At 44.7% G+C, this 12,443-nt stretch overlaps 1 protein-coding gene across 1 annotated transcript in view; it reads right to left on the reverse strand.

The window, feature by feature from the left end:
• The window catches only part of PTCHD4 (patched domain containing 4), a 115,800-nt gene extending 103,669 nt beyond the window's left edge, over positions 1–12,131 (reverse strand). The window contains exons 1-3 of the mRNA XM_068168149.1: positions 12,081–12,131; positions 11,409–11,587; positions 9,018–9,210 (exon numbers count right to left, since the gene is read on the reverse strand). Of these exons, the coding sequence (XP_068024250.1) occupies positions 9,018–9,210; positions 11,409–11,587; positions 12,081–12,131 (423 nt within the window). The remainder of the gene's footprint in view (positions 1–9,017; positions 9,211–11,408; positions 11,588–12,080) is intronic.
• Between the last annotated feature and the right edge of the window lie 312 nt (positions 12,132–12,443).

The raw sequence follows: 12,443 nt of genomic DNA on the forward strand, positions 1-12,443 counted from the left end.
CAGGACTTCACACTGTTTTCAGCATTTGCCTGCCAGAGCCCAAGGAACATGACAAAGTGCTTTTCTGAAGTTCATTTTTTCCCTATTCCCAGTTGCTATTTCCCATTGAAATAACGGTTTCTGGCGAGGCATCCTGGCACAAATTGACGTGAAAGGTGATTTGCAGCCTAATGCGAGCTTCTCAGATCACCTGAAGCCTCATTGCAGATGTCATATAAGCAGAGACAGCTAGCACAGAGGGGCAGCAGCTGCTGTTTGGACTCCAAAAAGTCCTAGTCTGGCATTTCTTCCTAAAATCTTTATTAGATTCAGGGTTGCTTTGTTTGTTTGTTGTTTGTTTGTTTTGAAGGAGAGGTCACACATTAACATTCACATACTCAAGAAAAGGTACCTTTTGAGGCTGGTAGTTAAGGTTTGAGCAATGCAAACCCTGCTCACATCAGATGCAACTTCGCAGTTAAAAATCCCGTTTGGCACTGCTTTGAAATTTTAGGGAGAAATGTCATATTTCCTCAATATATATGCAGTGTTGACATTCAGACACTTCCAGACACTGCAAGATACTTTAGCAGCACAGCTCCAAATTCAGACAATAGACTGTAACTCAGGTTTCATTGATTCACTATGCGGCACACACTGCGAGGTTATGGGAAACTTTGTGATGACCATCTGCCTTCCTCTGCAAAAGGTGCACCGTACGAGGGCCACATTTCAAGAAAGGCAACAGAGCAGGCACAAATAAATCATGTCCTGCCATATCTCCCATGAAACAGAAGATAACAGCTATTTGTAACAGTGATGTGCAAGAGGGCACCCAGCTCATATGTCAGCAAAATGGAGAGCAAGCTTTCAGATGGAATCAAGGAAATCACAGATGCTGAATTGCTTTGAGGTCATTTTGACTGTCCCTTTCCTTCCAAAGGCAGATTGCTTCCTATCTGTGCTAGGGCTTTGCCTTTGCTACATTTATAGTGTGTGCACACGAACCTGCCACCACAGCTGTCGTAGGGTTGGAAGGGTAAGGCCAAAAAGCCTCCTCCCTCCCCCCTGTAAAGTAAAGGGAAGGAAAAATTGAAGGGAAAGGAAAAAAAAAACTCACAGCTGAATTAGCAAAGCAATGGGTGCTGTATATTTACAAAGCAGGGAAACGCAGGGGAATATACCAATTTACAATATTTACAATATATACAAAGATATACAATAAAATAGAACAGAAATGAGAGTACCCCCCTCTGCTGAGGGGGTTCCCCACCTCTGCTTCCCCCTCTCTCCCCCTTTCCCCAGAGTGGGTTAGAAAGAGAGAGAAAGAGAAAAAAGATAGAAGCAGTTATGTGTTAATTGGAAAGCAGTTAATACAGGCCATGCAGTTTATCAGTTTCAAGGTCAAGCCTTGGCCAAAAGCCCAGAACAGAGGGCTGCTGCCCAAAAGAGGAGCGGAAGAAAGACTGACTGCAGAAGTACAGGAATTCCCAGGAAACCCTCCTGCACTCCCAGTTCAGAAGGTGCTTCTGCCCAATCTACCAATGAAATTAGTTTAGATCCATCTTTTAGTTTTCCAACATCCGACTACAATATTCCCTTTCTTAAGGGGACAGCCTCAAATGGTCACAACAGCATTTGGGAGAATGGGGTCCTCTTTCTAATACAGCTTCTATGTTGTCTTTGCCAAATGCTCTAGAATAAATAAAGGTCCTGTTGTGCTAGGCAGTCACAGCAGTGGTTACAACCTCAGCAAGGAAGACAGAAGAAATATGGGGGGAAATATTGCATTTCATCCCATTTTACAGATGGGGATTGAAGTGTGGAAAAATGAAGACCCCGTGCTAACAAGATGACTTTCAGTATCTCCCAGAGGTGTCTGGGCCAAGAAACTATGTTTTGCTGTCTCATGGACACTTCAGGGGCATTATTTATCACCCCAAGTTGTCTGTTGACCTCCAGGACCACCTTGATGAAAGAAGGCAATGTTAAACTTCTGGTCTGAGCCTTAGGCTCGGGAAAGGAAAAGAGGCCACAATGACTTGTATAAATGAGACCTGAAGACCAGGCAGGTTTTGAACAAGATCCCTCATTCTGCCTAGTTCCTCAATGGAAAAGAAAAAAAAAAACACCCAAACAACCAAACACTTTCTGCTGTTAATTAGCACATCCTTCCTGACATATGCCTGCATGATTCTATTTTTAATTTTATAGCAGTAGTTTCTTGTTTCAGACAACACATCCCTTACACATTTTACATGCATATGTTGCTACTCTCTGATCTTCTACACAGAAGAGTGTAGCAAACTCAGAAAATTGATTAGTAATAATACTTCTTGGTTGTATACCATTTTACATCCATGCCATGTATCTCCAGAGGATCTATGACTACAGGATGATAATTGTCTTTAGCAAGGTCACTAGTATGGTTGGACCCTGAATTTCAGATTCCCAGGCATCTTTTTTTTTTTTCCTTTTTTTCCTCTTCTAATGAGAACTCAAAGTGTCTGTTTTCCAAGATTACAAAAAGAGCCATTGTCCATTCTGATGGCAGCCAATTCTCTCCAGATCTGAGCATCTTTAAAAAGGGCATGAAATACAGATCACTCGCCAGGACATGTGCTATTTGATATTAAACTGGAGACAAGCAAGAGTATTTATTTTGATGGACACAATGACATTGTTGGTTTTTTTCTGTGTACTCTGTTCTGTTTTTCTAGATGTCCCAAAGCCTTTTGGTAGATTTAGATTCTGAAAGGGATGAGGACAAAAGGTAAGGACTCTCAGAGGAGTGAGAGGTGACAGATGTAGGCAGCATCATCCTTCATTCTCCCCAGCATGATGGACTTTGCCACTTACATTTGCGTAGACCTGGTCTTGCATGTGGTTAAAAATCCAAACTCACTGTCCATTTCTCAAGGACTCTTGGGAGTACTCACTATCTGTATTTCCAGTGTCACTGCAGCAGGGATATTTTTCATTACTGATTGTAAATGGCATGAGTATGCTCCAGATCCAAGTGCAGGACCACTTATTTAAACAAAACCATATGCTTCTACTGAGCTAAACACCTTTTGCTGGTTTTAGCACAGGCATAGATCCTCTTTGCATAGAGTCCAGAGGGATACTAACAATACTCCCTTGCTATTAAATCATCTGGGATGATTTTTGCTTCATCAATAACTTCAGTGCAGTTGCTGCAGTCCCAATTCCCATCCCGAGGTTTCAACCCACCACAATGTGTGCACTGCCTACTGTCACACCAGCCCTGGGCAGGTTGTCTTTTCCTCTCTGTTTTGAATGGATTCAACTTCCACTGACTTCCCTCTCACAGAAAAAATGGATGGTTTAACGTATTTTTGAGATAGCATGGCTTCCCTGTGCCCTGCTCAGTGGAGGTTAGGTCTGACAAGTGGTTTAAAAACAATTTTAGATCCCTAACAAGGAGAGAGGAGACTTTGCACCCTAGTGCCAGATCACTCTCATTCAAGTACACTCACAGGACCTTTGCCAGCAATTTTATCTCTGTTTTTATTTTTCTTTACTGTTATTTCTTATCAGCTGAAGTGATGGATAATTATCAAGCTACATTACAGAAAAGTTAGGATGAAGCATGCAATACTGATTAAACTCTTAAGAGCTTAAAAATACTCAGCAGAAGGTGACCAGGGATGTTCATTGAAATATGTTGTGTGATAAATATCCTAATGAAATCAATGCAATTGTTCCTGCCTGTGATAAAGACATTCCTACTCTACCAAATGTTGGTCATAGAAAGCGTTACATTTAAAGTCATAGATGTTAGGACACAGTCAATTCCTTAGGTCACACAAAGTTTTTAAAGTACATTCATTTAAGGTTTAACATTTAGGTGGGTTGGATTGGTTGATGCGATGATCTTGAAGGTCTCTTCCAACCTGGTTTATTCTATGTATTCTCTTTTGGGTTGTTCCCATCTCCAGTTACCCTTACTGTAAAATTTTGGAGGAAGTTTTTTCTCCCTGAACAAACTAATATCTCTGTGCCTATTCCTAGTGTAGTTTTTCCTTCACCATATACCAGTCAATTCCTGTTAGACAGCCACCAATTATCAACAGTTCCTGAAGCATCCCTTTCAAACTGTCACACATAGTGCCAATTTATGTCAGTGTAGCAGTTTTATTGCCCTCAGAGCTGTGTAGATGCTCTGATGTAGATGTAGATGTGGTGGGTTGAGAGAAGGCCTAAGCTTTCTCTCCCCCACAAACAGGAAGAAAAACCCACAGCTAACCCAGCTGGAGAAGCAAGGGAAATGCTATATTTTACAAGCAATGTGGAAAACACAAGATATGTACACAAAATATACAGTATTTACAATATATACAGAAATATACGGCAAAGTAAAAAACCCAAGAATACAGGAATGAAAATTCCCTCCTCTGTGGCAGAGGAGGGTTCACCCCTGTACCCCCCCCTTCTCTCCCCCTACCTCCCTTTTTCCCAAAGAGGGTTAGAAAGAGAGAAAAAGGCAGGGAATTAATAAAGCATAATCTTAGTTAGGCCTCATGCGAATTAGTTGCTTATCTGTTCAGGGTCACTCTGGCAGGGAGCCCAGAAGCAGACGAGCTAGAAAGGGAGAAGGAAAGGAGCAAACTGAGAGAAAATCCCAGCTGCACAAAACTTAAAACTGAATTCTACCAATCTACCAATGAAATTAGTTTAGAATATCTGATTGTTTTCATTATTATTCCAAAACATTCAGCCAGAGTGTCCCAGCACTGTCCCTTTTCTTAAAGGCACAGCCTCAAATGGTCACAATGCTCCTGCATACCCATCAGACTGCTTGCTATATTGGTCCCTCTGAAGCTATTTTGTACAGCTCAGCAATGGAGAGTGAGAGAGAGTCCAAGGCAAATGAGCCCTGAGGGCAACACATTCAAGGTAAAACTGCACCTTGGCTGCTGGGGACAGGGACAAATACTGGCCATGTGGTCTGTTCACTCAGCAAAAATTAAATGTATGAAACTATCCACAGGAAGCTATTCAGGAAATAATCCTCTAGGTCTCTGCTGCAATAAAGAGCAATTTTCAGCTATCTGACAATGATGAGATTCAGCTCACCAGCTAGTCAAATTTGTTTTGTAGTAAGAGGCAAGAGCCAGACACACCAAAGGGATGATCTGCCCTATCCTAAGGTACAGTTCAAAATCATACTTGTCCTTTGCAGTTGCCTGTCTCTCAGCATGCAGTAAATGTGCAAAACTACTGGAGACTTGATTCTAGCTTTTATCAGGCTAAAAATTTAGGAGACAGTAACCCACTTTCAGTGATAGATGCAAACACAAAACTAGCTGACCTGTTTTGTCATTACTGGCCACTTCTCAGGCATGCAGGTTAGCAAACACACAGACCTTGAGTCCCCTTTCAGGGGGGTCTGGATTGCCAATATAGTTTTTAAGTGCAGGACATGTGCACCCAGAACATCCAAAAGGTAACTAAAACCATCTGGCACCCTTCCCTGATGAGTCTGAAATTGTGCTACAGCCTAGACGGTTTTCAGTTTCTACGTTTTGATCAGTTAATTTGAGAAAAGACAAGAACAGGAGGAACTTATTTCAAGACACTCTAGGATTAATAACAAGGAATAACAGAGATCCCTCTAACACATTTATTATTTCCAAGTAAATAAAATTATGGAGGAATTCATAAGGGTGCAATAGAAAAGTATAATTGCTGTTAGAGAGCTCTTCCCTGTAGAGCAACTTCTGGTGCTGGACATGCTGTATTTAGAAGTGATTCTCCCCATTTTGTTCCTTTAGCATCACCCTGTTAGGTTTTCAGCTGTCAAGAGAGGTAAAGGCCAGAGGGAAAGCAGAAAAGGCTGTCTCTCCACCTACTGCTTCTCCTACATATTTCTCAGAAATGAAAACACAAGATAAGCCCCCTTCCTTCCAGAGCAGTTTCATTCCACACCAAACCTTTGCTGATAATATGTATTTCACTTTTACACCCTTATCAAACCTCCTGTATTCTTTGTCCTATCATTAAGCTTTTCATCATTAAACTGAATCCCTCACTCTCAAGGTCAGACTCCTGTTCAGGCCATCTCAGATTCCATTCCCATTCTTCTGGGAAAAGAATGAATGTATTTCATAGTTCACTGTCACCCAAGTTTTGGCCCTGATTGTCCTGAACTGCATTCATGCACCCAAGGACACAGTGGTGACCTTGAAGCTGCTAAGTAATGTCCATGTTGGCTGTGATTACAGAACTACTCTACATGAGGAAGGGTACTTCCAGAAGACAGAGATTTACAAACAGAACAAAAGACTGCAAGAAGTAATTCTGGGGCACAGATGGTCTATATTTTTTTCTTCTCTCTGCTCAACCAGGAGCTGGATCGCAGGCCGTCGTGGGTTTGAGAGGAAGGCCCAGCCTTCTCCCCCCACAAAGTGAAGGAAAAAATTGACCACAGCTAACCACAGCCAGATGAGCAAAGGAATGCTGTATTTACAAGCAGTTTTAGGGACTGCAGGGTATATATACACAATTTACAGTATTTACAATATATACACAGAAATATACAGCAAAGTAATACAGGAACGAAATTCCCCTCCCCCTGCTGGAGGAGGGTTCCCCCCCTGTACCCACTTCTCTCCCCTTTTTCCCCAGAGAGGGTTAGAAAGAAAGGAAAGGAGCAGTTGTTAATTAAAAGCAGTTATAAATTAGAGCAAAATGTTACTAGGTTTGCAGGCCTCACGCTTATCAGTCCAAGGTCAGTCTGGCAGAGAGCCTAGAAGCCACAAGCTGTGAAAAGGGAGGAGGGAAAGTGCAAACTGAGGAAAGTCTCAGCTGGACTCAAAACTTAAAGCTGCACTCTACCAATCCACCAATGAAATCCGTTTAGACCTGTCATTTGTTTACAAAACATTCAGCCATAGTGTCCCTTTCTTAAAGGCACAGCCTCAAACGGTCACAGTCCAGCCCTTCTAAACAATTTCATTGGCTGTTCATACTGTCCATCCAATACAAGACAATATTTACATTCCGTAAGTAAAGTTCACAGTCCATTCCGGCTATACTGAGATGTAGATGATTCAAAAGTCCAAGAAAATCAGGAAATGAGAAAAATGGAAAACAGTATATTTTTTCAACAACCAAGTGAAGAAAAGGGAAACAGGGATTCTCAGGGTCTCTTAGTTGACTCAGGGCTCTCAGGGTACACAGGGTTCGTGCACCATAGATTCCTCGCAGATTATTCCTTTGGACGCAATGTAGCTGTACAACAGTCTGAAATTAAACTCTTTCATCTAAAGTTAAATTTAATTGTGGAATACACTGAATTTCACCATTCTCTTGCATTACCCAATAAGTGTGACCCGGACCTTCAGCTGAAACCACCCCTTGGACAGGTTTAGCCTCTCCTGATGGTGAAAATACCCAAACAGTTTTACCTAACAGATTCTTCTCTCTAACAACAGGAACTCTATCACCTTCTACTTTCCGTAGCAGATCCAAATGTGGAGGGCCAGCTCGGTTCACTGAACCTCTACTATTTACCAGCCAGGTTGCTTGTGCTCAATGTTTTTCCCAGTTTTTCAAAGATCCAACCCCCATGGCTTTAAGAGTGGTCTTCAACAAACCGTTGTAGCATTCAATCTTGCCTGCAGCTGGTGCATAGTAGGGAATATGGAATATCCACTCAATACCGTGCTCTTTTGCCCAGTTCTTTACAAGGTTGTCCTTGAAATGAGTTCTGTTGTCTGACTCAATCCTCTCTGGAGTTCCGTGTCTCCACAGGATCTGTCTCTCCAGACCGAGAATGGTGTTGCGCACAGTTCCATGTGGAACTGGATAAGTTTCCAACCATCCAGTGTTTGCCTCTACCATAGAAAGCACGTATTGCTTACCAGAACGAGAACATGGTAGAGTGATGTAGTCAATCTGCCAAGCTTCACCATACTTGGTGTACTTGGACCATCTGTCACCATATCACAAAGGATTAATTCTCTTTGCCTGCTTAATAGCAGCACAGATGTCACAGTCATGGATGACTTGGGTGATAGCATTCATGGAAATGTCTATGGATCTGTCACGAGCCCACTGGTATGTTGCATCTCTGCCTTGATGTCCCGATGAATCATGAGCCCACTGAGCTAAGAATATTTCACCTCGGTGTTTCCAGTCGAGATCAAGATCAGAGTCCATGTCTACTTGAGAAAATCTTGCAGCTAGATCTGCCTGATGGTTGTGTTGCTGTTCCTCAGTAGCTTTGCTCTTAGGAATGGGAGCATCAATGTGTCTCACCTTCACTGGAATTCTCTCGACTCGATCAGTAATATCCTGCCACAGGTTGGCTGCCCAAATGGGATTTCCTTTCCTCTGCCAAACATTCTTCTTCCTGTTCTTTAGCCAACCCCATAGAGCATTGGCTACCATCCATGAGTCGGTGTAGAGATAAAGCTTTCGCCATCTCTCACGTTCAGCCATGTCGAGAACTAGCTGGACAGCTTTTACCTCTGCAAACTGACTGGATTCTCCTTCTCCATCCTTTGCCTCTGCAACTAGGCGTGCTGGACTCCACACTGCAGACTTCCACCTTTGCTTGTTTCCAACAAGACGACAGGAACCGTCTGTGAACAAAGCATATTTCTTTTCATCATCAGAAAGGTCATTGTAAGGAGGAGCTTCCTCAGCACGAGTTACTTTCTCCTCTGGAGGTTTAACACTGTTGGTACCTTCAGGCCAACTTGAGATCACCTCCACTAGACCAGGTCTTTCAATATATCCCATTCGAGCTCTCTGTGTTATCAGAGCCATCCACTTAGACCATGTTGAGTCTGTAGCATGATGTGGTGTGGAGCCTTTGCCTTTGAACATCCAATTCAAAACTGGTAATCTGGGAGCTAAGAGAAGTTGTGATTCAATTCCAATCACTTCAGAAGATGCTTTTACTCCTCCATAGGCAGCTAAAATTTCTTTCTCTGTTGGAGTATAATTAGCCTCTGAACCACTGTAACCTCCACTCCAGAAACCAAGAGGTCGTCCACGTGTCTCACCTGGAGATTTTTACCACAAGCACCAGGTTGGACCATTGTCACATGCAGCCGTGTCTGGACATCTCGGACTGGTCCCAGACCCATTGCTTGAATTACCTCTTGCTTTATTTGGTCAAAGGCTGCTTGCTGTTCAGGTCCCCAGTGGAAATGGTTTCTCTTTCGAGACACATCATACAAAGGTTTCACAATCTGACTGTATCCAGGAATGTGCAGTCTCCAAAATCCCACTATCCCCAAGAAACGTAGGGTTTCTTGCTTGTTCGTGGGATTTGCCATGGTAGAGACTCTATTTACCACATCCACTGGAATGTGTCAGCGTCCATCCTGCCAACGCACTCCCAGAAACTGAATCTGTGTAGTAGGTCCTTTCACCTTGTCTCACTTGATGGCAAAACCTGCATTCAGAAGAATGTCAACGATTTTGTTACCTTTCTCGAAGACTTCTTCAGCAGTTTTACCCCAGACGATGATATCATCAATGAACTGGATGTGATCTGGAGCACCACCTTTCTCCAGAGCATCGTGGATCACTGCATGACAGATGCTTGAGCTGTGGATCCAGCCCATTGGCAATCTGTTGAAAATGTACTGGATTCCTCCCTGGGCAACCCGTTCCAATGACGAATTACTCGCTCAGTGAAGAACTTCCTCCTCACCTTGAGTCTAAACCTCCCCTGGTGCAGCATGAGACTGTGTCCCCTTGTTCTGGTGCTGGGTGCCTGGGAGAAGAGTCCAACCCCTTCCTGGCTACAACCACCCTTCAGGTAGTTGTAGAGGGCAATGAGGTCACCCCTGAGCCTCCTCTTCTCCAGGCTAAACAATCCCAGCTCCCTCAGCCTCTCCTCATAGGGCTTGTGTTCAAGGCCTCTCACCAGCCTTGTTGCCCTTCTCTGGACACGCTCAAGTGTTTCGATGTCCTTCTTAAACTGAGGGGCCCAGAACTGGACACAGTACTCAAGGTGCGGCCTAACCAAAGCAGAGTACAGGGGCACAATGACCTCCCTGCTCCTGCTGGCCACACTATTCCTAATGCAGGCCAGGATGCCATTGGCCCTCCTGGCCACCTGGGCACACTGCTGGCTCATATTCAGGTGGATGTCGATCAGCACACCCAGGTCCCTCTCTGTTTGGGAGCTCTCCAGCCACTCCGACCCCAGCCTGTAGCTCTGCATGGGATTGCCGTAGCCAAAGTGCAGCACTCGGCACTTGGACTTGTTGAATGCCATCCCATTGGACTCTGCCCATCTGTCCAGTCGGTCGAGGTCCCTCTGCAGCGCCTTTCTACCCTCTAATTGACTAACATCTGCCCCTAACTTGGTGTCATCTGCAAACTTCATCCAGATCATCAATGAATATGTTGAAGAGGACAGGGCCCAGCACTGATCCCTGGGGGACACCACTGGTGACTGGCCGCCAGCTGGATGTGGCACCGTTCACTACCACTCTCTGGGCCCGGCCCTCCAGCCGGTTCCTAACCCAGCACAGAGTGTAATGGTCCAATCCATGGGCTGACAGCTTAGCCAGCAGTTTGCTGTGGGGGACGGTGTCAAAGGCCTTGCTGAAGTCCAGGTAGACCACATCCACAGGCCTCCCCACATCCACCAGACGGGTCACCTGATCATAGAAAGAGATCAGGTTGGAGAGGCAGGATCTGCCCTTCCTAAATCCATGTTGGCTCGGCCTGATCCCTTGGCCATCCTTCAGGTGCGCAGTTATTGCCACCAGGATAATCTGCTCCAACACTTTCCCTGGCACTGAGGTCAGGCTGACCGGCCTGTAGTTTCCAGGTTCCTCCATCCGACCCTTCTTGTGGATGGGGACCACGTTGGCCAGTTTCCAGTCATCTGGGACCTCACCTGTGAGCCAGGACTGGAGGAAAATGATGGAGAGTGGCCTAGCTAGCACATCTGCCAGCTCTCTCAGCACCCTAAGATGGATCCCATCCGGTCCCATGGACTTGTGAATATCCAAGTGGCTCAGCAGGTCCCGAACTAAATCCTCATGGGTTTCCGGGGCATTACCCTGCTCCCCGACCCCATCGCCCAGCTCAGGAGGCCACTCGTCCTAAACTCCTGCCTTGCTGTTAAAAATTGAGGCAAAGAAGTTGTTCAGGACCTCAGCTTTCTCCTCGTTTTACCCCAGACGATGATATCATTGATGAACTGGATGTGTTCTGGAGCACCGCCTTTCTCCAGAGCATCGTGGATCACTGCATGACAGATGCTTGAGCTTTGGATCCAGACCATTGGCAGTCTGTTGAAAGTGTACTGGATTCCTCTCCAGGTGAAAGCAAAATGAGGCCTGCATTCCTCTGCTATGGGAATAGAGAAAAATGCATTAGCAACGTCTATGGTAGCATACTATTTGGCCTCTTTGGATTCCAGCTCATACTGGAGCTCCATCATGTCTGGTACTGCTGCACTCATAGGTGGCGTTACTTCATTTAGGGCTCGGTAGTCGACCGTCATACCCCAGTCTCCATTCTGCTTTCGCACAGGGCACACTGGACTGTTGAAAGGTGAATGAGCTTTGCTGACGATTTTCTGACTCTCCAACTGACGAATCAGATTCTGAATGGGCAACAAAGAGTCACGGTTGGTTCTGTATTATCTGTGATGCACAGTCTCAGAAGCAACTGGCAATTTAATGTCCTGTATCTTATGATGTCACACAACTGCAGATTCATCAGAAAGCTCAGGTCTAGCAGACAGCTTCCATCAATTTCTATAGAAGCTACTCCAAAAGCCCATTTGTAAGCTCTAGGGTCTTTGAAACGCCCTTCTCTCAGAAAATCAATTCCCAAAATACAAGGTGCATCAGGTCCGGTCACAACTGTATGCTTCCTCCATTGTTTGCCAGTTAAACTTCTATTAACCTCCACCTTACTTAACTCTTGAGCTCCACCAGTGACTCCCAGAATAGTTATAGACTCTGATCCCTGATAATTTGATGGCATTATGGTGCACTGAGCTCCTGTGTCAACCAAGGCCCTGTACTTTCAAAATTGTGAAGTGCCAGGCCACTGGATGTACACATCCCAATAGATTCTATTATCTCTGTTACCCCTCTACTCCCCCTGGCAGGAGGCAGGGCATCCCTAGGTATGGGGAACATGCCCGCATGTGCATTGTGCACAGTGTGCAGTGTTATAGCTTTGCATGTTACAACTGGAGCCACTGTTGGAGCTACTAGAGTTGTTCTGGGGAACTGTGGAAGTAACAGCTACCCTCCTGGTATTGCTAATTCGGGTTCTGCCACTTTGCAATTCCCTCAGTCTCCTGAAAAGTTTGGAAGTTGTTTGGCTATCCCAGCAGTTCATGTTCTCACCAAACAGATCACGCAGAGTTATCCAAATAGTTCTACGTGACTGCCTTGGTGGTCTGTTTTGATTTGATCTGTTTTGGAATGACCTTTTTGGAGGACGTG

This window comes from Melanerpes formicivorus, unplaced genomic scaffold, assembly GCF_026170545.1.
Source record: "Melanerpes formicivorus ecotype bairdi unplaced genomic scaffold, bMelFor1.0.p_v2 SCAF_133, whole genome shotgun sequence".
In the NCBI taxonomy this organism is placed as follows: Eukaryota; Metazoa; Chordata; class Aves; order Piciformes; family Picidae; genus Melanerpes; species Melanerpes formicivorus.